The sequence below is a fragment of the Danio rerio genome, chromosome 16 (genome assembly GCF_052040795.2).
Source record: "Danio rerio strain M-AB ecotype USA chromosome 16, GRCz13ab, whole genome shotgun sequence".
Lineage (NCBI taxonomy): Eukaryota > Metazoa > Chordata > Actinopteri > Cypriniformes > Danionidae > Danio > Danio rerio.
In genome coordinates this window covers 44,265,001-44,290,000 of record NC_141036.1, presented here as the reverse complement: position 1 = coordinate 44,290,000, position 25,000 = coordinate 44,265,001, and the positions used below count along the sequence as shown (strand labels likewise).

Genomic DNA, 25,000 nt, shown 5'->3' with positions numbered 1-25,000 from the left:
AATATTTACAGAAAAGGGCAAAATACGAATAGATCATTGGAGTTGGTGGGTCACATAAACTTGACATGGTCACACAAAAAAACTCACTTAGGAAAGGGTTAAAGAGTCTTAAATTTGACTTAGTTTCTTCAAAAAGGGTTATAAAAATGTAAATAACATCACAATTGCACGTAATTGTAGTGTGTATCAATGGGCACTGAAAATTGAATCTTTTTCTCCCTCTTGCAGTTCCGTCAGGAGTATCTGGACACCCTTTACCGCTACGCCAAGTTCCAGTATGAGTGTGGGAATTACTCTGGTGCAGCGGAGTACCTGTACTTCTTCAGAGTTCTGGTATGAGTTTCACCACACCCCTGTCTTCATCACATCACGACACCCTTTCATTTTCCCCTTCGCAAATGAATACCACTGAACGCATTCTTGTGTAATGGACAAACAGTTTTATTTTGATGGACCGCTCCCCGGTGAGTGTTAATTAAGCCAAACGCTTGCTCTATTGAGAGTTTGAATTATTGTCTCCTTAATACAGTTCAGATTTTTTTAGTACAAAACTCTGCCAAATCCTGTGAGTTACGAGCATTACGTGTGCACTTAATGTAGTGTTTTTAAAAACGACACGAATGAAAAGTGGACACCACTCACTCACTCACAGGTAGATTTTCTCAAATTAGAATCCAAAGCCTCTTATTATGATGTATTGAGCCATTTATCCATTGCATCTAAAAAAAAAACAGGCCGCTTTTCTTTGCACTTGAGGCAATCCAACGAAACTAAAAGCTCCTGATCTGTAATTATTTCTGAAAAGTGCCATCCATTGCCTTGTTAAATTCCTTGCATGTCTTGAGTGCTGAAAAGAAGCTCTTCAAGGACTCGGTTAGGAGTTGTTTCAGGCCTGTGTTTAGTGGCAGACTTCATAAGCTTATGGGTTTTTGGGCAGTGCTGCTCCCCATAGATGATTGGTGGGGATTTTGTGGCCTAATCACTCTTGGTTTGACAGGATTCCCCCGTTTGTGTAAGGGTTAAAGGTTATACTGCTTGCTGAGTATAATCCCAGTAGGGTGTGATTGGGGCCTGATTGGACAGCTTTACATGTAAATAAGAAAACTGAGACCCATTTGATTTTATGATTTCATGTTTTAAGTTTAGTTACTATACTCACAATATCATCCCACATAAACAGAATCCACAGATATTTTTAAAAGTTTTAACCCAAAAATGACCAGTCTGTCAGGTGAAGAAGAGTCTGACTCAGAGATTCAATAAAAAAGAAGTTAGATAAGAAAGATAAAGAAGATAGTTTGCAATTTCAGCAGTCAAAGCCAGCTTTTAACACTCGCAAAAAGTTTGTAGGCCGCTCTGCTTACAATTTCAAAGCAACAACAATTGAACTATAACATCATTAACTCCCAGCAGGTTGTTTTCACACCTGTAGTTTGAAAAAAGTCAGGAAAGTGCTTGAGTCCAGCTCTGTAGGTAGGAGTGTCGGAGGGGGGAAAAGGGGAAGGGTTTGCATAAAATTGGGAGTTTTAGGTTCAAGCATGTGCTGATTTGCACAGAGGCAAAACAACACGCACACGGCATCAGTAATTGAATCATTTGCCAAATTCTTCATTTGTTGACTTTAGTTGCAGTTTGGCACTTTCATTTAGGAACATTTCATGCATGTCCTTCCGTGAGTAACAAGATATTAGATGCGAGGAATTGCTGAAAGAGTGTTGTTTTAATGGAATGTTTGATACTGGAGGGCGAATGGGAGAAAAAAATAAAACTCAGAGCAGCATTTACAGTGGATCTTTCAGCCTATAATAATAAAGTGATATTAGCGTACTGTAAACTTAGTAACTTAATCATTTTTACTAAGGTATGTCTTTAAAAACTGAGACTAGACAATCAACACCAACTGGAGTTTTTTAAAAGAAGATGAATGGCAAATCCGGATTTCACCATTTCTAGATGCAAAAAGTTCCCCAGTAAAAACGTTCCTTGCAAACATATTTTTGTTGCATGTTAGCAGACCACTGTAATCCACACATGTGAGTCCAGCTGCACTCTCATAGTGGGAAAATGAAAACAAAACCTACATTGCAGCACATAAAAATGCAACACTGTCGACTTATGTCTCCAAACAATTCTTGTTCTTCCACTTATTTCAATCTTGGTTGGCAACACAACATGGCGTCTCTGCTGTCTGAACACTGTAACGGGTAAAAACAGTCTTCGAAGCTATCTTGCATATTAATAAGGTTGCACCTCATACACAATAGAGCGCACTGATTGGCGGTCTGGAAAGACTTGGAAGTCTTTTTTTATGAATAAATGATGAAAGCTCAAAGATGTCACATTGTACTTGCTGATACAAACGCAATAATCTCATCGCTGTGCCATTGCTTCAAATATTTTTTGGAAGAACAAATTTGCTCAATATTGCAAAAACAACATATTTTCACTTTTTTGTGAATATATGTGTCCGAACAGTGTTTTTAGCAGCGTGGGAGACGTATATGACTATCAGCATCTCAAAAAATGTGTTTTGGTGTTTCGTGACCCTTTGAATCTGATTTGTTAGACTTGGAAGATTTCCATGTGTGTGCGTGTGTACAATTCTGAACAATACCTCAGGCATATAAACGTCAGACAGCCACTCAGCTGTTCAGAGCTGACCCCAGACCTGTGAAATGGTCCTCAAAAGAATAGAATACACACTTGTGTCTTACCTTCTGTCATCTTATCAAAACTGGTTAAAAACTGGTATAATCTACACCAAAAATGGCATCTTACATACAAAGGAATTAACTTTAAAAGATTTAACACCTAAAATGGCATAAAACTCAAAAAACAGTTTTTTTTTTTTAAAGAGTGCAGGTACACTTAAGAGTTCTCTATGGGTAGATTCAGAGGAAACAAATCATTTGGCATACAGAAAAAAAGCAATTAAGGCCTGTGCACACTGAAATGTTTTTTTGCTCGCGTATTCCGTCGAAGTTTAACACGTCTTAACTAAATAAAGGGCGTCAATGTGATCATGCAAACCAACGCGCAAAATGTCAGATGCAAAAGCGTCATTCATGTGCATGGAGCTGCTGAAGTTACAGTAAACAGCCCTTGGAGGCGCTCAAGCGCAAAACTGTCAATGCGAGCGCACATGAAGAAGATGCCCAGAGACGATATTAAAGTTTAGCTGCTTATTGCTCTTGTGAACGAATAATCATTTCTTCATCGCTAGAGCTGCATGCTTGTTCGAGTCACCAGTAACTTCAAAGAGCTTAGAATGACCAAAAGGCGACACTCAATAGAACGTTGCATTGCAACGGCAGCGCCCAGTAGCAGCCCCAGATTCCGCCATTTTGGAGTGAAAGCGATCGGCTGTCCATTGGATTTTATTGCTGTTGCGATGGCAAGCAGCTGCTTTGTTTTTTTTAGTTATTTATTAAAAAAGCTAATTAAAGCTGAGAAGCAACCTGAAACACGACAATACAACACTTACTATGACAATCATCAGCCCTTTTAATAGTTTATTTTACGGACTCATAATATGCTGTTGTTCTATTGGAGTTTTCATTCCAAAATGGCCTCATTTTAATTCTAGTGGCTGTTTCCCAAATTGCACTAGAGTGTTGCCTCTTGGTGATTCTATGCTTTCTGGTAACTTTAACAAGTGTGTGAACTTCCTCTCCTCGCCTTTTTCTGTGTTATAAGCAGGTGTCAGAAGCTTAAAGTTGTGTAGCGCCATCTAACGTAAAGGAGTGATTTTGCGTACTCTTCTGCTTGATGCCAGAGAAAATTGTTTTCATATCATATTATAGGCTCTTAAACATTTACCTTTATGAATAATCATAAAGACATAAGAAAGGACCTGTGTTACTCCATCCTGGAGCAGACATCCATCAGAAAACCCACACCATTATTATAATAATAATAATAATAATAATAATAGTAGTAGTAGTAATAATAGTAATAATCAATAAACATGCACTACATTAAAAACAGCATTAAAACGTGTCAATCAGTGCTAAGAACTATGACAAAGCCTGCATGGAAAGTGTAGTAGTATTTAAATTGATATTGTTTAAAAGTTTAATAAAGAAAATGTTTAATAAAACTGCTTTAACTTTTTTGTTGAACTTTTACTGCCGTCTGTGTGTGACAGTTCTTACAAGCCAATTGAGGGAGCACACTTTAGTTTTGCCCAATCAGAATTACGCAACCAAACTATGCGGAACACCCACAATAAAGTAAAACAAACAAGCAAACAGAAAAGCACCGATGAGTGGGATGATGGCATCTGCCGCTTCAGAAGCATTAATAGACAAATTCATATCAAAGAAAAACAGCACATCAGTATTATGGGAATATTTTGGTTTTAAAGTTGCAGACACCAAAACAAGTTTGTAAGAGCTGTTGGAGAGTTGTTGCCAGCACAGTGATATACAACAACCAGCACCTAAACTGACTACAAACTTAAATCGCTAATCAAATCGAAATCGCAATATCTGTTAAAAAAATTGCAATTAGATGTTTTCCCCAAATCGCACAGCCCTACTTCTAAAAACTTGTTTTGGTTTTCAAAATGACAAATAACATCCTCGAGATGCAAATTACCACTCATTGACTTTTGTAAAGCAATATGAACTTAAGTCATTCCAAACCAATGATGATTGCATGGAAAAAACAAAAACAAATGCCTTCACACTCATCTTTTACAAAAGGTGCAAATATCTGTAACATTACAATATTTGGACGAGTGCATTGCATGGGTAAATATTGTGCAAAATTTTAAACTGCACCTCATTTATTTTTGTGTTCAGAAATATTTAGTTATTTATTTTTTATATGAAAAATGATACAATTATTGGTATTTTAAGATTATTATTTATTTATTTATTTATTTTATTGATTGTTAGTCATGGCCTAATATGATCCTTTTCTGAAATGGACTTTATGAACGATAACCTAAAAAAAAATCTCTGAGACATTTTATCTGCCGTTGTCAAGCTTGCCTGCTCAAACACCCACATCTTTCTCTGTTGGAGTGATGACCCCTTTACCTTTTTTTTTTCTTCTTTTTAAATGTTGCTGTCTGGATAAAGATCCAGGCGGTGATGCACTGAAGACTTCGGATTAAATAATTTTCACCAGCGGAATACTTTTGGAATCAGATAATACCAAAGTAGGTTTGTGGGGGGAAGATAATTGCAGTTCACTGAGAGTACTGGCAGTATCCATGTTACACGTGCGTACTTCTTATTTCCTCTATAAACAAAGGGCTCATTGCTGGGGCTCTGGTGTTTGTGGCTTCTCTCCCACTGCCTGTAGAAATGAGTGAAAGATGAACTTATGGGGAAAAGCGGCCGGACGCTCAGGGCCCAGCGCAGTGCTGTCTAGCTGGTGGGGCGGGGGGCAAAATGACGGCTGGGAACCAACAAATTGACCCGCTCCTTTTCTCTCTGGCCGTGGTGTGTGGAGGCAGTCCAGTGTTGTGAAGAGAGGTGCCCATTGTCAATGCTGACCTGGGGTAGGAGTGTTGCGGGAGACTCCATGCCTGGCTAAGTTATCGTACTCCCTTGTCGGTGAGCGTTTCTCACGTAACCACATCTCACATGGAGTACGCTCCTGTTTCTGCAGACCTGTGTGATTCACTAGGCCTACGCTTGTGGTGATGCACGCTATTTGATATCCTGGTATTTCTCAACTCATTTTCGCTGATGCTAATTTGTTTTTGGGGTTTTTTTTGTGCATAGAGTTTGTAATTTTACAATTCATATTCTGTAACTTCTGATTATTAAAATTTACAAGTGTTATTTTTTTTAATTACCTATAAGATGTAACTTCTGTCTATTAAAGCAATTAAAATTACAAGTGTACAGGTGTTGTAGTTACTAGCATTGATTGGCCAAATGTTTTATTGCTGTTTTTGATGTTATGCGCATTTATTAATAATCATTACTAGTATTTTAAGTCAATTTTCCAAGCATTGATTATTATTATTATTATTTTAGTTGGTTAATAATTACTGAAAAATATAAGGTAAACAATTATTTTAATAATGTTAATTGTAATAGTTAACTGTGTGTGAATTTAAAATGTATTGATTTTTTTAATTACCCATTCAATTTAACTTTGTACTATTAAATAAAATTTGTATTATGACACCAATTAATTCTTTTCGATTTTTCTTTGTGTAAAGATTTCATTTTATAATTAAAAATTAAAAGTATTTTGTAAGTTGATTGATAAAAATTAAAAATAACCTCCTTTTAGTCAAATGCGAATATAAATGTTTTAAGTTTTTTTTTTGTCTTTTGAAAATTTTAATTCACAAGTGACAAGTTTTATTGAATATTATTATTTTTAATTGCCTATAAGATGTAACTTCTGACTATTAAATCAAGTCAAATTTGTATTGTTATGATACCAATGAATGCTGTTCGATTTCACCTTTTTGTGCGTAAATATTTCATTTTGTAATTCATATTCTGTAACTTCTGATTATTAAATCAAACTCATGATTTCAGGAAAACAGATAATGCTGCTTCAGAGAAGCTGTCAGGAACTTCTTTGTCAAACACCAATATTATTTATTTATTTATTTATTTTTGGAAAGTGTAAATTTGCAAGTGTCAAGTTTTTTTTTTATTATCATTACTTTTTTTATTACCCCTAAGATGTAACTTCTTACTATTTAATCAAATTAAATTTGTATTTTTATGACAGCAATTAATGCTGTTAGGGAAAGAGAAAATTTACTTCTATGGGTGCTTTCACATCTGTAGATTGATTGTTTTGTTCTGAAACGAGAATTAAAATTGTTACAATGTTGCACTTTGTTCTTGGTGTGGTATGCTTTCACACAGCAAAGTTTCTAAATGGACCAAAATAGCTAAAACTAGTCACATGCGAGTAAACTCTCCTCACATTGGTCAGAGTTCTACGCTTTATTTTTCAGATTCCCGCTAAGCTGTCATGCGTCCTTATTTAATTTATGATGACGAGCAATAAGCAAAAGTCTGTGCTTTCATTTTGAATGGTGACACCCACAGATATTATCACCAAATATAAATCAGAGGTAAAACTTTCTCATACAGAGCTGTTGGTTATATTTATGCATTACAGGCTTTACATTTATGTTGAGAAATAAAAGCTAAACCAAGACTGCAGTTCAGTCAATTTTCCTAACAGATAACTGCTCTCGTTAATAGTTCAGCATGCTTTCACTTTTCACTTTTTCACATTTACCGGTAGGAATGATGACATCCCACCCTAATCATCATTCTCTCTTCATTTAGCCACATATGTCTATTATTACATAACCATACCTTTGATATAGCCTGATCCGGTATCGTCCTGTACATTCCTGTATTGTCTTGCTTTCTCACTACAATCAATCCGCTCCAGAGTTGATTTCAATTGAGCCCACACCACCTCATTTAGGCGATCTTGGACTGATTGTTTTGGTGATTGTTTGCTGGTTTCACATGACAAATGAACCATCCTAATGGGGAAAACACGACAGGTTCCGGAACAAAAGTCTAGTTGTGAAAGCACCCTTATTTAATTTATAATAAAAATAAAAAATTATTATAATCATTTAATATATTTATTTATTATTTTTCACCCATAAGGTGTAGTTTGACTATTAAAATAAATCAAATTTGTATTTTTTTTGGCACCAATTGATGCTGTTCAATTTAACTTTTTTTTTGTTTGTTTTTTAGCAATATCCAATAAGCAAGTTTTTTTTTTTTTTTTTTTTTTTTTTACTCTTTTTGGTCAATAGTTGATACAAATATATATATATTTTTTTCTTTTTTATTATTAATTTATAAGTGTCAAGCTTGCTATTTTTTCCCCATAAAAGCTGCAGCGTCTGACTATTAAATCAAACGACTTGATGATTTTGACACTAATTAAATTTTTGTTCTTCATCTGCTTATTAATCTGCTCTTACATTCAATTTATTCAACATACAATTTCGAATCGCTATAAGATGTAGCTTCTGACTACATAGTTTTCATATTCGGACAATGATGATATTTAAATATTCTCAAACGTTACGAGAAAATTATGCCTTCCTGCTTTGTTGCAAAAATCCTAGAATAAACACTTTGTTTGATTTGGAGTCACGTTGCTTTAATAATTTCGGAGGTGTGCATTTAGACAGTTTTGTTTAGATTTCGAACATGTTTTCAATTTGTGGATGATTTGCTGGGTCAGTCACGCCGTTTGTCTGTTTGCTTGTTTGTTGTGTCCCTGTGGTTTTTGTGGGAGTCAAGGGAAGGAGTTGCTGACAAGCCTTCAATTACACCATTCAGTTTTTGCCACCCTCCTTTTTTTTGCACATTCATTAATATAGATGCTTAATGGATACATTTGAACATTGTCATTAGTTATTCACCTGTATGTTTTTCCTGAATAACCAAAAATAATATTTTGAAGATTAGTTTTGTCACTACAATGAAAGTCAGTGAGGACCAAAATAGAACAGTTTTTTCATCATTTGATTTATCACTTGATTTGTTGCTCAAGAAACATTTACCATCAATTAAAATACCTACTTAGTATTTTTGTATAAGCCATAGTTTTTCTGGATTCTGTGATGTATGGGTCAAATACAGAACTTTCAGTTTTGCTATCTGCATTCATTTTAATTTACAAACAAAATTCATAGAACTGATTTTAAATGGAGGCAAAGTGGCAGAGTTTTCAAATAAAATAAGAAAATTGAACTGATATAGTTAACAGATCTAGTCAAAAAGTTGAACAACATGCTTAGTTTCACTTGTACATATATTATTAATTATTTGTTATCTGGGTATTTATTAATATTTTAATGTCATCAGATGAGTATTGTTCTAAAAATGCCTGACAGGGTTGATATTGAATGACGTTTGTGTCTAATGCAGGTCATTATAAAAATGTGATAGTCAGTATTTATTATTATTAGGGGAAAAAATAAAGCTGTATTAGAATCTTTTTAAAACTTGACTTGTAAAAATAAAAATACTATAGCTGCCTCTAACTCTTAGTATATATAATTTGTGTTTGACAGAAGAAAATACTTTGAAAAAAGACTTTGAACAATATGAGGGTTTACAGGGTGTCCGCAGGGTCTTACAATATCCAAAAACTAAATTTTAGACATTTAAAAGTCTTAAATTCACAAATTAGAATTTTTTATGGGGCAAGAAATAGTTTTCATTGCTGGGCCATTAAAAAGCAAATAATGGTTTTGCAAATAATTTTTATTATTATTTTCACTAAAAGATTGAATACAATAGAGTTCACTAAAGCACATTATTGACACTGCACAATATATCAAATGTTTTAAATAGACTAAACAACACACACAGCAGCCGGTATTGTTTATTCCTTCACCTCTCAATGTAATTAAACTCCGATTTCTTCCAGAGATTCTCTATTCATATTCAAAAGCAACGTAAAATTCAAATTGCTATCTTATTTAACATTTAAAGAAATTAATTCTTTGCAACTTTTTTTAAGAGGAAAGCTACTTGGAACAGTCATAGTTTGAAAAAATGCACTACGTTGATCTTTCTCCCTGAATACCTGCCCCCTTTTTTTCTTTTTTACCTTTTTTATCCACCCTTGTTCGAGCCAGACCTCCCATCTCCTCGTACGGCTCCTTGCCTGGGAGATGTCAGGCTCTAGAAGTCCTCTAGCGTGGGAAACACGGGCATTTAACGAAGGAAGCCAGGCTTGCAAAATCCAGACCTGAGGTCTTGTTACAGTGAGGGCCCGGTGCGAAAAGAGCAACTTATTCATATCATCTGTTAATGCAGGGATTGGATGTTGAGTATAAAGATTGAGTGTCCCGTTGGATCCCCAACACAGTCAATTTATTGTTGCTGGTCAGTCAGTGAAAATGTGCCCATTTCAGGAGGCAGTGGAAACTCAAGGTAACTTGTGGAAAAACCCAGGTATTGAAACTATTCTTGCATGGCCGCCGCTGAAAGCCAGTCAGTGTGCAGAAAGCTGCCATAATGACATGGAGCGTCGCCAAATGTAGCAGGCAGGGACTTCCAGGAAAAAAAAAGGGAAAAAACAAACACTTTTAGAAATGAAACGTTGACCTTTATATTGGCAGCGAAGATGGCTTTTTTTCCCCCCAGTTGTCCCTCCGAGCTGATCTCTCAAAGTTGTGGCTTTGACTGTTTAGACGCATCCAGCTTGGGAATTTTGATCAAAGTGCTCCTCTGGTGCAAGTTGACGGTTGGTTGTGTCTGTGCTGTGTGGCTTTACAAACTGTTCTATACTACTGTGTTACTATGCAAATTTTGTAGAAGTACACTGTTAAAAAATATCTATTAATTACCATTTTAAAAGTGGTTTTTGTTTATTTACAGTTGTGAGATGCATTATGGGACCATAACCTCTGCTCTGTTAAACTGTAGAGTTGAATTTTCAACCTTAAATTTAACGAAGTGACTTGTTGACATTTTAGTTGATTGAAATAAATAAAGTAATGTATAAAAAATAATATATAGAGAAATAAGTGTGTAAAATTAACAGAAAATATACCGAAAGGTAGGGCTGCACGATTCTGCCTTAAATGAGAATCACCACTTTTTTTGGTAAAATTAGACATTTGTCATCGGATTCCCTCTTGCATTATATTCTCATGCACAACACTCTGTTCGCTATGAAAAAAAAAACATATCAAATGCTTGTCGTAATCATAACTCTAAAAAGCGATATGATCCCTTAAATGATATACACGGTTTTGGTTTCACTTTCACTGCCGTGTGTCATGGCTGTTGTCACTTTGAGAAAAAAACCTACATGAAAATCATACTTCCCTTGCGGCTCCCAAACGATCGCTCTGTGCAAACTGAACAATATTTACTACTGTATTACCTGTTATTCACACCCTATACAGATTTGTTCACCACAGTAGACCTCAGTCGTAGCTGCATGCGCGTCCCCTCTGTAGTAAATAAACAGCATGTCAGCTCGCGTGTGATCGAGATCACAATCTTTTTTTCGATTAATCGTGCATCTCTACTGTCAGTTTATTACAAGGTTTTTCTATCATAATATACAACACCAAGCCAGACAGTATATGAATTTAAACTATTGCTTTTTGAGTTGCAAGAAAGATCAGGGTCCCATAATGCAATTCAGAAGCACAAATGAATGAGGAAAAATAATGAATAAAAACATGTACCACAAAATACAGAAAACTGCTAATTTACTTATATTTTTGGAAGTGTAGATCTATTCACCGCCATTAAATATACCAAGGAGTTGTAATAAATAAAAAAATAAAATAAAATCTTGATTTGGATTTTAAATTTGCTGTTTTAATCATAACATTAATTCGTTTAAAAAAATTTTTTTTAACAATGGACTTCTAATGTAATTTAGTTTCCAATCACATTAATTAGATATACCAAAACAAGTTTCCATGTGGTTGGAGTTGGTGGTTTGCTTAAAACACACTCAAATCATTTCTATATAAGGGCTTTCCTTACATCCTTTCATTTACGCAACTGGTGTCAAACTCAACCCTGTACAGTTCACTTTTAACCCTCATTTAACACACCTGAGCTGTTTCTCAATATGGGTTCTTCAGTGATCTTGCATCCTCGTGTTCTCGTGTATCATTAATCTTCAAAGAACAAAAGACGGGTGAAAGTTCCCGGATGCGTTTTTGAAATATAAAACTCCTCGAAGCAGACTTGAGCGCAAAATTCGCTTGAAGTCCCAGAAGTTATTGTGACTGAATAAATGAGCTGGGAAGGGCAGCATTCTGTATAGATGTATTATTTAAGTTTAGAGTTATAACTTATTTATCTCAAGAGTTTCATAAATGAGACAGTGAAAGTTAACATTACCATGAAAATCTTTGTAACGGCAAAAACACATTAAGGGTGTTTATTTGCTTAAATTAGTGTTAAAATTAGTTTAATTTGTTCGGTGTGTGAGTTTTGTAACGTTTAAATTTTCCATTATAAATGTATGAAGGTCATGTGACCATCAGGAAGAACGCAGCATCTCATTTTTCAGATTATGGATTCTCTATTTTCGCGGCCTACCGAGTTCGTTCTTCAGAGGTAACTTGGCAAGACTGGTCTCCACAACAACACAAGCCTGTTCTCAGCATTCTAAGAAATGAGAAACAGCCATGATCAAACTAACAGAGTCTTTCAGGCTTTTTTGAAACTTACAGATAAACGTGTTGGAACTAAACTCTGCAGGGCTGCAGCCCTCGAGGAACTGAATTTATTTACGCCTCAACTATGGAACTGTGGAAAGGCCACTTATTTACTTTTCATCACTATAATCTAACATATGGCGTTTTCCACAGTGTGATACTCAAGCTATGCTAAGAGTTTTTTTAATATTTGTTATAACATTTCTTAATAATATTTTAGTCGTGTTAAGCTGAAATATTACTTCTTAACTAATTGTTAGCTACCAAGGTCTGCTTTTGATTGTGTTATGAGTTTTCAGACGTGTGTCTTAAAATAAACTGTACTATGTATTTTTTGGTAAATCTTATGATTTGTTAGTGTTTATAAGCAGATTTCATGTACATATGCCTGATTAGTAAAGACCAAATGTCCTTATCAAAATTGAAAGTGCCTACTCTTTTAATTTTTTTGGTAGAACTTTGTCACAAAACATCCAATGTTTCTTTGAGACCTATTTATCCATTTTTAATAATTAATCTACATGAGGAGCAGTGTCCACCCAATCAAGTTTCAGTTCCTGACTTCCTTGTTTGTCTACAAGCCGCTACATCTGCCATAGCTAATTTTCACATCCTATGAACCTCTGGTTACAGCTCATCACCCTTATTTTCACGTAACACGCTGAGAAACTTCAGGAGCTGGCTAATCTGCAACACATTACATCCACCCTTTGTTTATTTTTGTCTTTTTAGTCCTAATTTGAAACAGCTCAGGTTCCTTTTGAAGCTGATTGTCTCCGAAGAGATGAACCACGTTAAATCTCCTTCATATTTCCCTACAAGAAGCTCAAGAGCGTATCTTTGAGGGCTTTCATAACTCGATTCCACAGGATGTTTTTCTTTTGCGCCAAATGTTCAGGAGATTATCGCAATTACTGGTTAATCAAGTTATCTAAACATTATTTTCAAGGGCCTGTTTCTGCTTAACAAGACTTATGTTATTGGCTTCTGCTGCCAATTCGTTTTAGTCAGAGTAGATGTGACTTTCGAATGGTATGTACAGTCTGTGTTTAAATAATACATCACATTGGTATTAATCCAGCAAAGACGAACTCAAATGGTTCTCATTTTCTTCAATACTATCCATCCTCACCCAGTTTGATTTGATCGGTTGAGTTTCTTTACCTCACGTCTGGACCTCATTGTCTCACTCCTCCGCGAACAGAAGTTTTGATTAGCGTCCCACCACTCGGGTCCTGTCCACATCTCGGGGCTGATCAAAGCTCGCAGACATGTGTTAAGGGCCAGTAATAGAGACGGCAGCGGTAGCAGCACACATCATTAAAGACCCTCACCGAAGCCAGAGGCAATGCACCGAGGTCACCGCGAGTTCACTTGAACTTAGAGCGTTTCTTTCCTATTGAGCTTGATGATGCTTCACAGTAAATATCTGAATGATTGATTCTATATGTTAGTTTATTCTGTAAGATTTATGTTTTGTGCTTCTGAATTTTCTAATGACACACTCATGTTTGCATTTCGCTCTTTTGGAGTCACTGTTTTTCCCTCTTAAGATAGCATTTGACCCCGGACTAGTTACAGAGCACTTGTTTAACTTAGCCTAATTATTTCCCAGCAATATCACAGACAAGTTGGGTTTTAACATTTGACCCTTATGTGAGGACCTTTTTAACCTAACCACAGTTGAATTATTATTATTATTAACGTAACATTTTTATTATTTGAACAGAAAATAAATGGTTAAACATTCTTCATTAAATAGACATTTGACATTAATCATTATCATAATCATTATGGCTGTAGAACTTCTGTTAATTCTTGACATTAAAATAGAGTTTTAAAATATATTAAGCAATAATAAATCGATTGAAATGTATGTATGCATGTGTTTTTAAAAATAGTGAACAAGACCACACTAGTGAAGTGAACCACACTAACTTGGGTTTTAACTTTACAATGAACAGAAAATCGAATGGCTTTGTTTGGAGTCCCAAGTGATGACATGCATATACTAAAGACAAAGAAAATGTCTTGGCCTTTGTAACATTAATAGATAGAAGACGAATTCTTGACAAATCCCAAATGCCACCTAAACGGTCACTCTGGCTTGGTGATGTAATGTTAATTTTGAAAAAAAAAAAAAACTTTCTCAGAGGATCAACCAGAATATTTTACAAAACATGAGACACTTTAATACATATTAAGAATCCAATCATGAATCCCTCAACATTTCCTCCCTTTAATCCCATAAGTTTTATTTTTATTTGATTTATTTTTATTAATGAATTTATTTATTTTCATTTTTATTATGTCCATTTTTTCATATTATGTCCTTAAGTTACTTTGTGGTTAAAAGAGATGAACTAAGTAAAAATACCTTATCGAATATCTGTAATTTGCTGTACTTTTTTATCAAAAACACTATAAATAATAAAAAAATTAACATTCTTATTTAAAGGGCACCTATTTTACCCTTTTACCCTTAGTCTTTTCTGTGTCCACAATGTGCCTGTAAAGTTTTAGCTCAAACACCCATCAGATTATTTATTATAGCTTTCAGAATATTAAATTTTCTACTCTCAAAACAATGTAGCTGTTTTTGTGGCCTGTACCTTTAATGCTAGTTCCCCCTTCCCACCGTTTCCATGTATCTGTCAGTGTGCCTCAATCGCCACCCGGCTGTGTCAGATAATCAGCACAGTGACAGACATGAAGGAAGCAGATCTCGCGTAACGTTTGTGAGAAATACTACAGTAAGAACTTTCCCAATGATTGTTTGATGTGTTTGTGTAGTTAATTCAAGCCTTTCTGCAACAATGAGTCACACAATTCTGTTACAAAGTTTACGCACAGACAGACAGGCACGCACGCACGCACACATACACAACACACACACAACACACACACACACACACACACAGCATGCGTGTTTCACTTTGCATTGTTTTTGCATGGCAAATGTGACAGGAAACACAGAAATATTCACTACTATATGCATTTTTTTATTATGTTAATGTACAAAATAAATCCAATTTATTAACATCCACAAACCAGGATTGAAGTGCTGTCTTTTATAAATGTACTGACATGCAACTGTGGTCAAAGTAAAAAAGGTAAAATCGGGATTTAGATTCTATTTTAAAGTCAGGAAATTTAAAAAAAGAGGCTTATTGTGTTTATATCTCTCCAATACACTTATCATTATTTCCATGTGGTGTTAGTCCTATTAAAAATAGATTATTCAATAGGTGTCAAATTAAAATCTAAATTGTATTGTAACAATACTACACTGTACTACTACTGCATTGCATTTAATGTATTTAAACTTTGTTAATTTATAGACTTATATTTTCTAAAATTTCATGGTTCTTTGCAGAACAAAGGTTATATATTTATATATATATATATATATATATATATATATATATATATATATATATATATATATATATATATATATATATATATATATATATATATATGAATTCAACTATTCTTTCAAGATTTATTTCTTTTTCCCCTGCAAGACCAATTCCTGAAGATGACATAATTTAATCCATTTATCCACTTTAAATAAATAAAGAAGTTACTCTGGCGATCAGCGTTGCCAAGAAAGCTCAAATTTTAGCTGTGGGAAGTGGCAGATGTCAGAAATACAATATTTCTAAAGTGGAAAAGCACCAAGAGTGCCATCCAGCCAGTATAATTTGCTGCTGTTTTTATGGGAAGTGAGTTGATTTCATTGTCTTTGTTTGTTTACAGTGGGTCAATGTATTTCTCTTGTGTTTGTGTGTTTGTGCAGGTCCCGGCCACAGACAGAAACGCGCTGAACTCTCTGTGGGGCAAACTGGCTTCAGAGATCCTGATGCAGAACTGGGAAGCTGCCATGGAAGACCTGACCCGCCTGAGGGAGACTATCGATAACAATGTAATGCCCCGCCACTCAGAATTCAATACCACATTCGGATTCCCTTACATAGGCCATAATATTGACCGCTTTGCGTTTGAGCACAGCACCACTCGCTGCTGTTGCCGTTCCTTCTCTCTTCCATCTCCTGATTCCTTCTCACCGCAGCTCACAAGTCAAGCAAAACCTTAATTGCTGTGTTCTGTCGGCACAGCTTGATTTTTAATTGGAGGAATTGAGCTGGGAAAGGAGGGTTTGGTTTGGGGCGAAGTATGAGTAAATAAAAAATTAAAGTCTTAGGACATTGTAAATTTCTATTCTGAACTTTGATTTGAACTGAGTCTGGAAGGCAACCGAAGCCAAATGTTGGTTTTTCGGAGTCAGAAGTTCATCTTGCTGTAGTCACGATCAAAACAAATCACCTTTTAAAGGGGAGTTCGCTCCAAAAGCAATATTTTATGATTATTTACCTACTCTCGTGTTATTTCTTGTGTATTTTTCTTACTTGTACCCTTTTTCAACAAGGATGCTTAACTAATCAAAGGTGACAGAGAAAAACACGTATGTAATGTTACAAAAGCTTCTAACAAATGCTGTTCTATGATTTTTAGGATGAAGTAATGTGGTAACATTTGTTTTAATCAAAGTCAAAGCATTTAAAATCGTATAAAATCTGAAAATGTAAATGGAGAAAGCAGAATTTTAAGAATAAATTAATCTTTAAAATAAGACGTTCAATTTTTTCTGTTAGAGAATAGAGTATCCTGAGGGGAAAAATGTATACTAATTTGCACAAATTGTTAAGCTACATGTTTTATTTATATTAATAATAATAATAATAATATATTTTTACTAAGTACCAAATCAGTGTATTTCTGAAGGATAATGTGAAACTTGACTATTAAGGTTGACATTTACATTTTCAAATTAAATACAGAAGTCATTTATAATTGAAATATTTTACAGTACTAGTTTTTACTCTATAGAATACAGAATCCAGAGGAGGGAAATTATACAAATTTGCACAAAACGCTGAGCTACACGGTTAGTTTTAATATTAACTTTAATAAATAATAATTTTTTTTTACTAAGTACCAATTCTGTATTTGCAATTATGTTAATTTCTAAAGAATACTGTGAGACTTAAGACTATTTAGGCTGACATTACATTTTAAAATAAATACAGAATTCATTTTAATTTGTAGTGTTTCAGTTTTTTATCTAGTCAATGCAGTCTTGGATAAAAACAAAGAAAAATCGTACTGATTTCAAATGTCTGTTTTTACAGAACCTTAGTTCGAGAAACAGATGGATTATAGTTTACTTAGAGCTACTTTTAATAGTTCCATCTGTTCTTACTGTGTTTTTAAACAAAGTAGTAATTCAGATCAATCACCAAGGCTTTGTTTTATTCCCCCATTTTTGCCCTTTTTCAAACTTAGTATTATTTCTCAAAAAAAATAGCTTAATTGAATGACCATCATATTAAACTCAAAATCAATATTTGTTTTTTATGTAAAATAATTAGTTCAATTCAGTTGACTTTATTAGTATCTATAGGTAGATGTCCAAAGATTTAAAAGTGTATAAAAAAATCTGAAAAATAAAAATGGAGAAAGCAGAATTTTAAGAATAAGTGAAACTTTAGAATCAGACAGATTTCAACTTTTTTTTGTCAAATTATAGATTACAGAATCCTGAGTGGAAAATGGGAATACATTAAGCGATGCTGTTGTTTTTAATTTACCATAATATATACTTTTAATTTTGTACCAAACATTCTGATTTCTAAAAAATAATGTGAGACTATTGAGGCTGACATTACATTTCAAAATAAATACAGAAACCATTTTAAACTGTATTGTTTTACAATACTACTTATTACTGTATTTTTGATCAAGTAAAGGCAGTCTTAGTTACCAAGAAAAATCCTACTGACCGAAACTTTTAAAATCCCTGTTAATACAGAATCTTGGTTAAAAAAAACGGACAGAGAAATTCACTTGGAAATCATTAAATCGGATCTAGAGTCTCTAAGTGTGTTTTTAAGCAAAGTTGTAATTTAGAAGAATCCCCAAGGCTTTGTTTCCCCCCCCCATTTCTGCCTCTTTGAAATATATTTCTCAAAAAAAAAAAAATTGGTTAAATTGAGTGGTCAGCACATTCAATTTAAAATTGACCGTTGTTTTTTATGCAAAACAATTAGTCCAGTATAGTTCAGTTGACTTTATTAATACACATAGGTAGTTTTATTATTATTTTTTATTTATTTATTTTTTATTATTTTTTATTTATTATTTTTATTTGATACAAACAACTAAAACAATCAGATCTCATTATCACAGACCCACAGGTTTCTACAGGTTAAAAAAATTGTCAGGTAAAAAGAAATAAAGCACTTAATAAATCCTAAAATAGTACAATTTATTAAGAGCAACAATTTAGGTTGGACGCTATTTCTGTAACGTTTTGTTCGACTAAAATTGTCCTACTGTAATTACATTGGTTTGGAATAAAGTGCGGACTCATCTCCCAAATTGTGTTCTTTTTCTATAGACGGTGAGTTCTCCTCTCCAGTCTCTCCAGCAGAGGACCTGGCTGATCCACTGGTCTCTTTTCGTGTTCTTCAACCACCCCAAAGGAAGAGACAACATCATTGAGCTTTTCCTCTACCAGCCACAGTAAGCACCTTCTGCAGCTGCTTGTTTTCCGTTTGGGGTTTGCTTGTACTTCAGTTTGACTCTAATAAAAACGAATGAGGTAGGAAGAAAGCACGGGTCCAGGTTGGAAAGCCCACCACAGTCCGCAAGCGAAACTGCTGATGCTGGACTCACCAGCCAGCCGCTCACAGACCCACGACCCCAGTGGTCGGCGTGAAAAAGAGCCTGGCAGCCTGGACGAATGCTGACAATGGCAAATGGGCTGTTTGACTCGTGGGTTCAATGTTTTGAGCTTTTTAAAATACAAGCCCGGATAAGCCTGTTGAGCTTAGTTTTTTTTAAACCATTTTTAGTTTCTGTTTATCACAAATGTTTCCGAATGGGGAAAAAATTAGCTTTCATTCTCAGTAAGATGTGACTGCTCCATAAGGAAAAGTTTTCTGTAGCTACGTTATTCCAATAGTCAAATCAGCTTTGCTTCCAGAAAAACACAATTGCGCTTCTTGAAGTAGTTGGCGGACAAAGTAGTTGCAACAACTTATTTTTTCAGTTGCAAGCCCATAGTTTATTAATGAGTACATTTACTTGTTCACCAATACTTACATTTTAATATGATTAAGACAATACTTTGACTGCATTGACACCGAAAGTGGCGAGCACATCAAAGTAGCCCGAAGCCATTCATTTTTAATGGGAGCTGCTGACTAGGAGCATTGAGGAGAGTTGAAATCAAGTCAACTTTATGGTAATGAGCTATGATGTGGTTCGGCAGCAAGGAATTGAAATGCTGAAGTCCTCGGCTTGTGTTTAGAGAACATAGTCCTGTGAACTTTGGTTCCAGCCACAGTTATTCCCAAGGGTTTGATTATCGCAATCGCCAAATTCCCAATTATTTGCGATGTTTGTTTTTTGTTATGTTTTTTTTACATAAAAATAAGTCACTAACAAGTTGATGTGCATTCATTTTATATATATATTTTTTTTTCTTAAAGGTTGTAGCAATCTCATGGTAACTATAATGACAGTACAAAACAGTATTGCTGCTTAAGAGTATTTCAGACATATGAACACATATCGGATAAGTGGAGCAATGCCACATCTTGCAGCAACTTGATCTTCCACAGTTAAACGAATTTGATAAAAAGAATGTTTTTATGTGGGAATTTAACTGATTTGCTGATATGCTGTAATGGCTCCTTTAAATACAAAATCAATTTTGATGCTTTCGTTGGCCGAGCAGTAAAGGCAGACATCGATGTTACTAGGGCAGCCAGAGCGAACTTTGACGTTTTCGCCACATTTGGTGTGAACACGCAGTGATTTGTAGTCTACCATGTAAACAGCAATTTTTTGATTACCTTAATTTGACTAAAGTCATAATCGAAATTAGGAAATGTAGAGTTTCCCTATTTTAGTTGCATTATTAAAGTGCAGTCCAGACATGTAAACACCTTAATCAAACTGTTACCGCTTTGTAGTACTTCTCACTTCATTTTGCATAGATGCACGCATGGCAGTTGTCGAAGACGTTTGACAACAAACAAATGAGAATGGCTTTAAGCAAGAGAGCACATTTTGGGGCGAGTGTGAATTGATGACTATGCTGAGAATTCTCCCACCAGTCCTTACTGCATACTTTCATACAGTACCTCCGAGTTGGTCGCAGGGATATGAATGAAAAGTTAGTCAATGAAATGTCTGATGTGGCTTACTGCTTGAGAATTTGTATCCGCTGTTTCATTCAAAACATTCAAAAACATGTTAATCATATAATTGTCTTATTCAGATTAAAGCAAATCATTTGATTACTGATGTCCATGTAAATGTAGTCTTTGTTTGCTAAAGCTTTTGTGGCAAAAAGAACTGCTTGAAGCAAAAGCATATATTTAATTCAAATGGCCTAAGAAGATTTTGGATTGGGAATCTGTAAAACAAGGAACAATATTCGCATTTCCAAGATAAAGTGTGAGCATGAGGAGGATGTGTTTTATTAGATCTTTAAGAAACTGATTGGAGACATTTATGATTGTTCTGAAGAGCTCATTGAACAGGGTGACTATTTTACCTATTGACAAATTAGTAGCTAATTCATATGTCATTTGTACAGAAATTGTACAACTTGAAAGAATAAGCAACTTCTATTCAATCTTTATTTCCAAGCGGTTTTACAGTGTAGATTGCGTCAAAGCACATAACATATTCAAAGTTTACAAATGTTTAAACATTTTATAACACTTATTTTAAGACATAAAAATGGCATTTTAACATAAAACACTTGACAAGACAAAAGTGCACAAGTTTACCCTACATAAGAGCTGAAATCAGCTAGTTTGCGTCTCATAGCATGTTAAATAACTATATGACACCAGGAAAAAATCTTAGTTATTATCAGTGTTTAATTAGTTATAAATATCTTAATATTAGTTGTTAAATATCTTGGCATAACAAAAATAAAAGATGTAACATGATTTTTCACATTATATCATATTTTTCACAAGTGTGCAAACTAGAGTTCAGTCCCACTGTTTGCTATATGTATATTGGTTAAAATGTCAACACGTTAAAGAACAACAATAAGCTCCCGCTTGATGGGTCTTTTTAAGTGAGCGTATACCTGGTGTGTAAAGAAGGAAACTTAATATGCTAAAATAATTCTACTTCCCATCTATTTTGAGACCTCTATTGTAGTGCGCTGTTGTAAAGCCTAATGCCTGCATACTATTTATAAGTTTGCATTGAAGACTTTGTTTTCCCCCTGGTTCCACCAGCACAGATAATTAAGGATGACCAAACCAATAATTAGCATTAGTATCTGACCAAACTGAGTGAAAAGAACGATTGTATTGGCTTATTGTGATGTCTTTACTAGGAAAAGCGTGTTTTGCTTCTATTGGTGACCGCTGTTTTTAGGGCCAGTGACCTGTGGCTGTGAACCTAGCTTGAATGTTTGACCTGCGTTTGAGACAATCAGCTGGCTCAACAGCAGCCCTTTTGGACGTAGGTGCTCATTATACAACAACACTCATTATGCTTCATTAAAACCGCTCCAAATAGGTACTTGCAATTTGCGGTTGGGCTCGTCAGATCAGAGGTCTTTCAATGCTGGCAGTGGGCTGTTCATTTTTTGCTTTCGTGTTGTTGTTCTCTCACCTCTTTTGCCTTGAGTTTTTATTTGCAGAGTTGCGGCCACGAAGAGCAATCAGACCTCATAAATCTGAATTCGAGTGTAATTTACTGCGTTAGATACACTGTGTTTTATGTACCACGACAACATTGCATTCTTGGAGGCTTAGATGCATTGATTGTCATGTTTTAGTTGGAAAACGGCATGATGGTCTGTTTTTGACCTTGTGAAAAGACCTTTTGTTTTCTTGTCGTCTTTTTTGTTATTCTTGAAGGTTTGTTGACAATTAGGCTGACATCGGCCTGTGGCGTTCAGGTTCATTTCAGAGTTGTTTGGCTGTCGTTCAGGACAGGGTAGGATCCAGTGCTCTCGGACTGAAGATTGTTCATGATGTAGTCGTTCCGTCCAACAGACGGCCAAAACAAAAACATTAAACCCATATATTTTTTTAAAGCAGGGAAAAACTATACCGAAGATAGGCTATCATATAATACGCTCCAACCAAGTCCAAGGGCAGTTCGAGAGAGAATATTGTCACAAGATGACCTATGATGTAGGTGCAGGAAAGCTAATACCATCGAAACACTATCCCGCACCGCGCAGAGTGGACTCAGAGTTTCACTTGATTTACCTCTAATTCCCCTCCTCCCTCCAGATGCATCATGAAATTGGAACTGCTGCGTCGTTTCTTGCTTTGCTTTGTTTCTACCTTTTCAGCCTTACTTTCTCAGTCCGGCCAAATTAGAACTGCAAAAATAAAAATAAAAATCAGGTATAATTTTAATCAGCAGCTTCAATCAATAAGGATGCTTTTAAATCTGCTTTTATCAGTTCTGTTTCTATTACAAAAATTAAAAGATTATTGAATTAAAAGGCTATCATCAAAACTGAAACCTCTTTTTTTCTTTTTTTTATCAAAGAAAATGTCAGTCATGAGCACCAAATTATCTTAATTGAATAACTGAACATGCATTTCTGAAGTATAATGTGACACTGAAAATAATGAAGAATAATAAATTAATAAAATAAATAAATGCTGAAAATTAATCTTTACAACCACAGATATAATTAACATAACTCTTAATGTATCACAGTTCTTTCGAATTTTTATATTTGGGGGAAAAAAAAAAATATATATATATATATATATATATATATATATATATATATATATATATATATATATATATATATATATATATATATATATATATATATATATATGATCCAGTAAATGCTACCTTGATGAGCACAACTGACAAAAACCATGTGGCTTAGTAGGTCTTTAAGCTTTAAAATTCACCCCTGCACAGTTTTAGCTCTTAGATCACAGCAGAAGGTTTACATTTCAAAGGGCATTGATATTGCGTCTTCTAAGGGAAAAAGGTTTCTAATGTAAATATTTAATTTTTTTTAAATCAGGATACATTGAGCTGATATTTCTTGTTTTGATTAAAAACTAAATTTTGATCATTTTAACAGAAAACTACTTTATCTTGCACCATCTTTCGAAAATTTTGATATAGTAGTACCAGAAAGAAGTTGTTGTTTCAATGTTTAAAATAATGTATTTTTACAGATTATAGATGTATTTTGTTTCCTTCCTACATTTTTTTTAACTTAATCCTACAAAGGTTCTAAATTCTAATTCTAATTCAAGTCTTGCAAAACTCTGGGAACAACCATAATTTTAATGACGATGCATAAACAGTAGGGGGAAGAAAGCATTCACCATGTCATGTTTTTTTTTCTGGGAAAAATATTCTAAAGGAGCTTGTGGCATGGAATTGAAGCAGATTTTGGTAAAAACCCAAACAATACAAAAAAAATAATAATAATAACAATGAATGACATAAGCATAATGTACTGAACTACTGAAATGTATTATACTTTATACAAAAGGCTCTCTCATGAAGAATGAAGTCATGCATTGATCAGGTGTGAATTTTTTTATTTTTCCCCACAGACTTCAACAGTAAAATCTTGATGGTTTTGTGGGTCTCGTCTATCAAATCTGATCCTAATTTTGTATTTTCTATTGGATTCAAGTCTAAGTGCTTGGCCATTCTACAGCTTGATTTTATTTCTCTAAAAACATTTAATAGTTTCCTTGGCTGTGTTTTGAATCATTGTCTTGCTAAAATGTCCACTCTGGTTTCATCTTCATCATCCTGATAATGTAGATGTTGGACTAAAGCAGCTAATATTCATTTACAATAACAAAGGGCGGAGGATTGCTGAAGAACTACTGAGACATTTCAGCTGCTGACTGGGGTTTCACGGCCTTTCTGCACCTCCCTTTCTTCATTTGTTCAATACGTCATAATTTCATTTTGCTACACATTACTTAATTTGTAAACTAACATTGTTTTCTTTGAATACATGGATTTCTTTGGTTGTTACCAGCGTCTAGTTTAAAGTCAATGGCATCTTTAGAAAATTTATTTTGTGAAAAATGGTGATGTGTTCAATTCCCCCCAATGTATTCAAGGTTTTTCAGAACACTTTCGAAACTTTGGGGCATGACCCAAGCCAGACCCAAACACCGCTCAACAACACAAACACTTCAATCCAGAGGTGGCCAGTCCTGCTCCTGGAAGGCCACTTTACTGCATATTTGAGCTTCAGTCTAATTAAGTGCAACCATTAGTGTACTAGCATATAAAAAACTTGTTGAGGCATGTTGAAGCTAAACTGTGCCGGACTGTGGCCCTCAAGACTCAAAATCCATTATCAAAGTAGTTTATAGTTGCAGCCCAATCCCAAAACACTCCCTGAAGAGAGTGTGACGCACTCAAATTGAACTGCCCTCGTCCTCACGAAAGTCATTTAGCAACCGATTAAGCCGTATCACGGCTTTGGTTGTAGCTGTCGGCCTCAGTTAGATAATGTTTTTTTTTTTTCCACTGTGAATCCCAGATATGGCATCATGACTCATGTGAGCGGTCTGGCCATCGGAGCCTCCCTGGGAGAGCGAGTAGGTGTAAGTTAATCAGGAACACAGCATGAAGTGTTGTGGTTTGCCGTGGAGTCAGACGACTACAAAGAGAAGAGAGACCGAAGGCTGCTCCTACTGGGATCACACGCCACCGAAGCCCGCTGCCATTTTTAGCTCCTACATCACAAGTGCCACAGGC

The 25,000-nt window shown here is 34.8% G+C and overlaps 1 protein-coding gene across 2 annotated transcripts in view; it reads left to right on the top strand.

The window, feature by feature from the left end:
• eif3ea (eukaryotic translation initiation factor 3, subunit E, a) overlaps positions 1-25,000 on the top strand; it is a 78,169-nt gene that overhangs the window by 24,920 nt on the left and 28,249 nt on the right. For both annotated transcript variants that reach the window (XR_015510269.1, NM_200839.1), the window contains 3 exon segments: positions 229-333; positions 15,975-16,100; positions 18,636-18,760. Coding sequence is in view for 1 of the 2 variants with exons in the window: in NM_200839.1 (NP_957133.1) it covers positions 229-333; positions 15,975-16,100; positions 18,636-18,760 (356 nt within the window). In the remaining variant the exon portion in view is untranslated.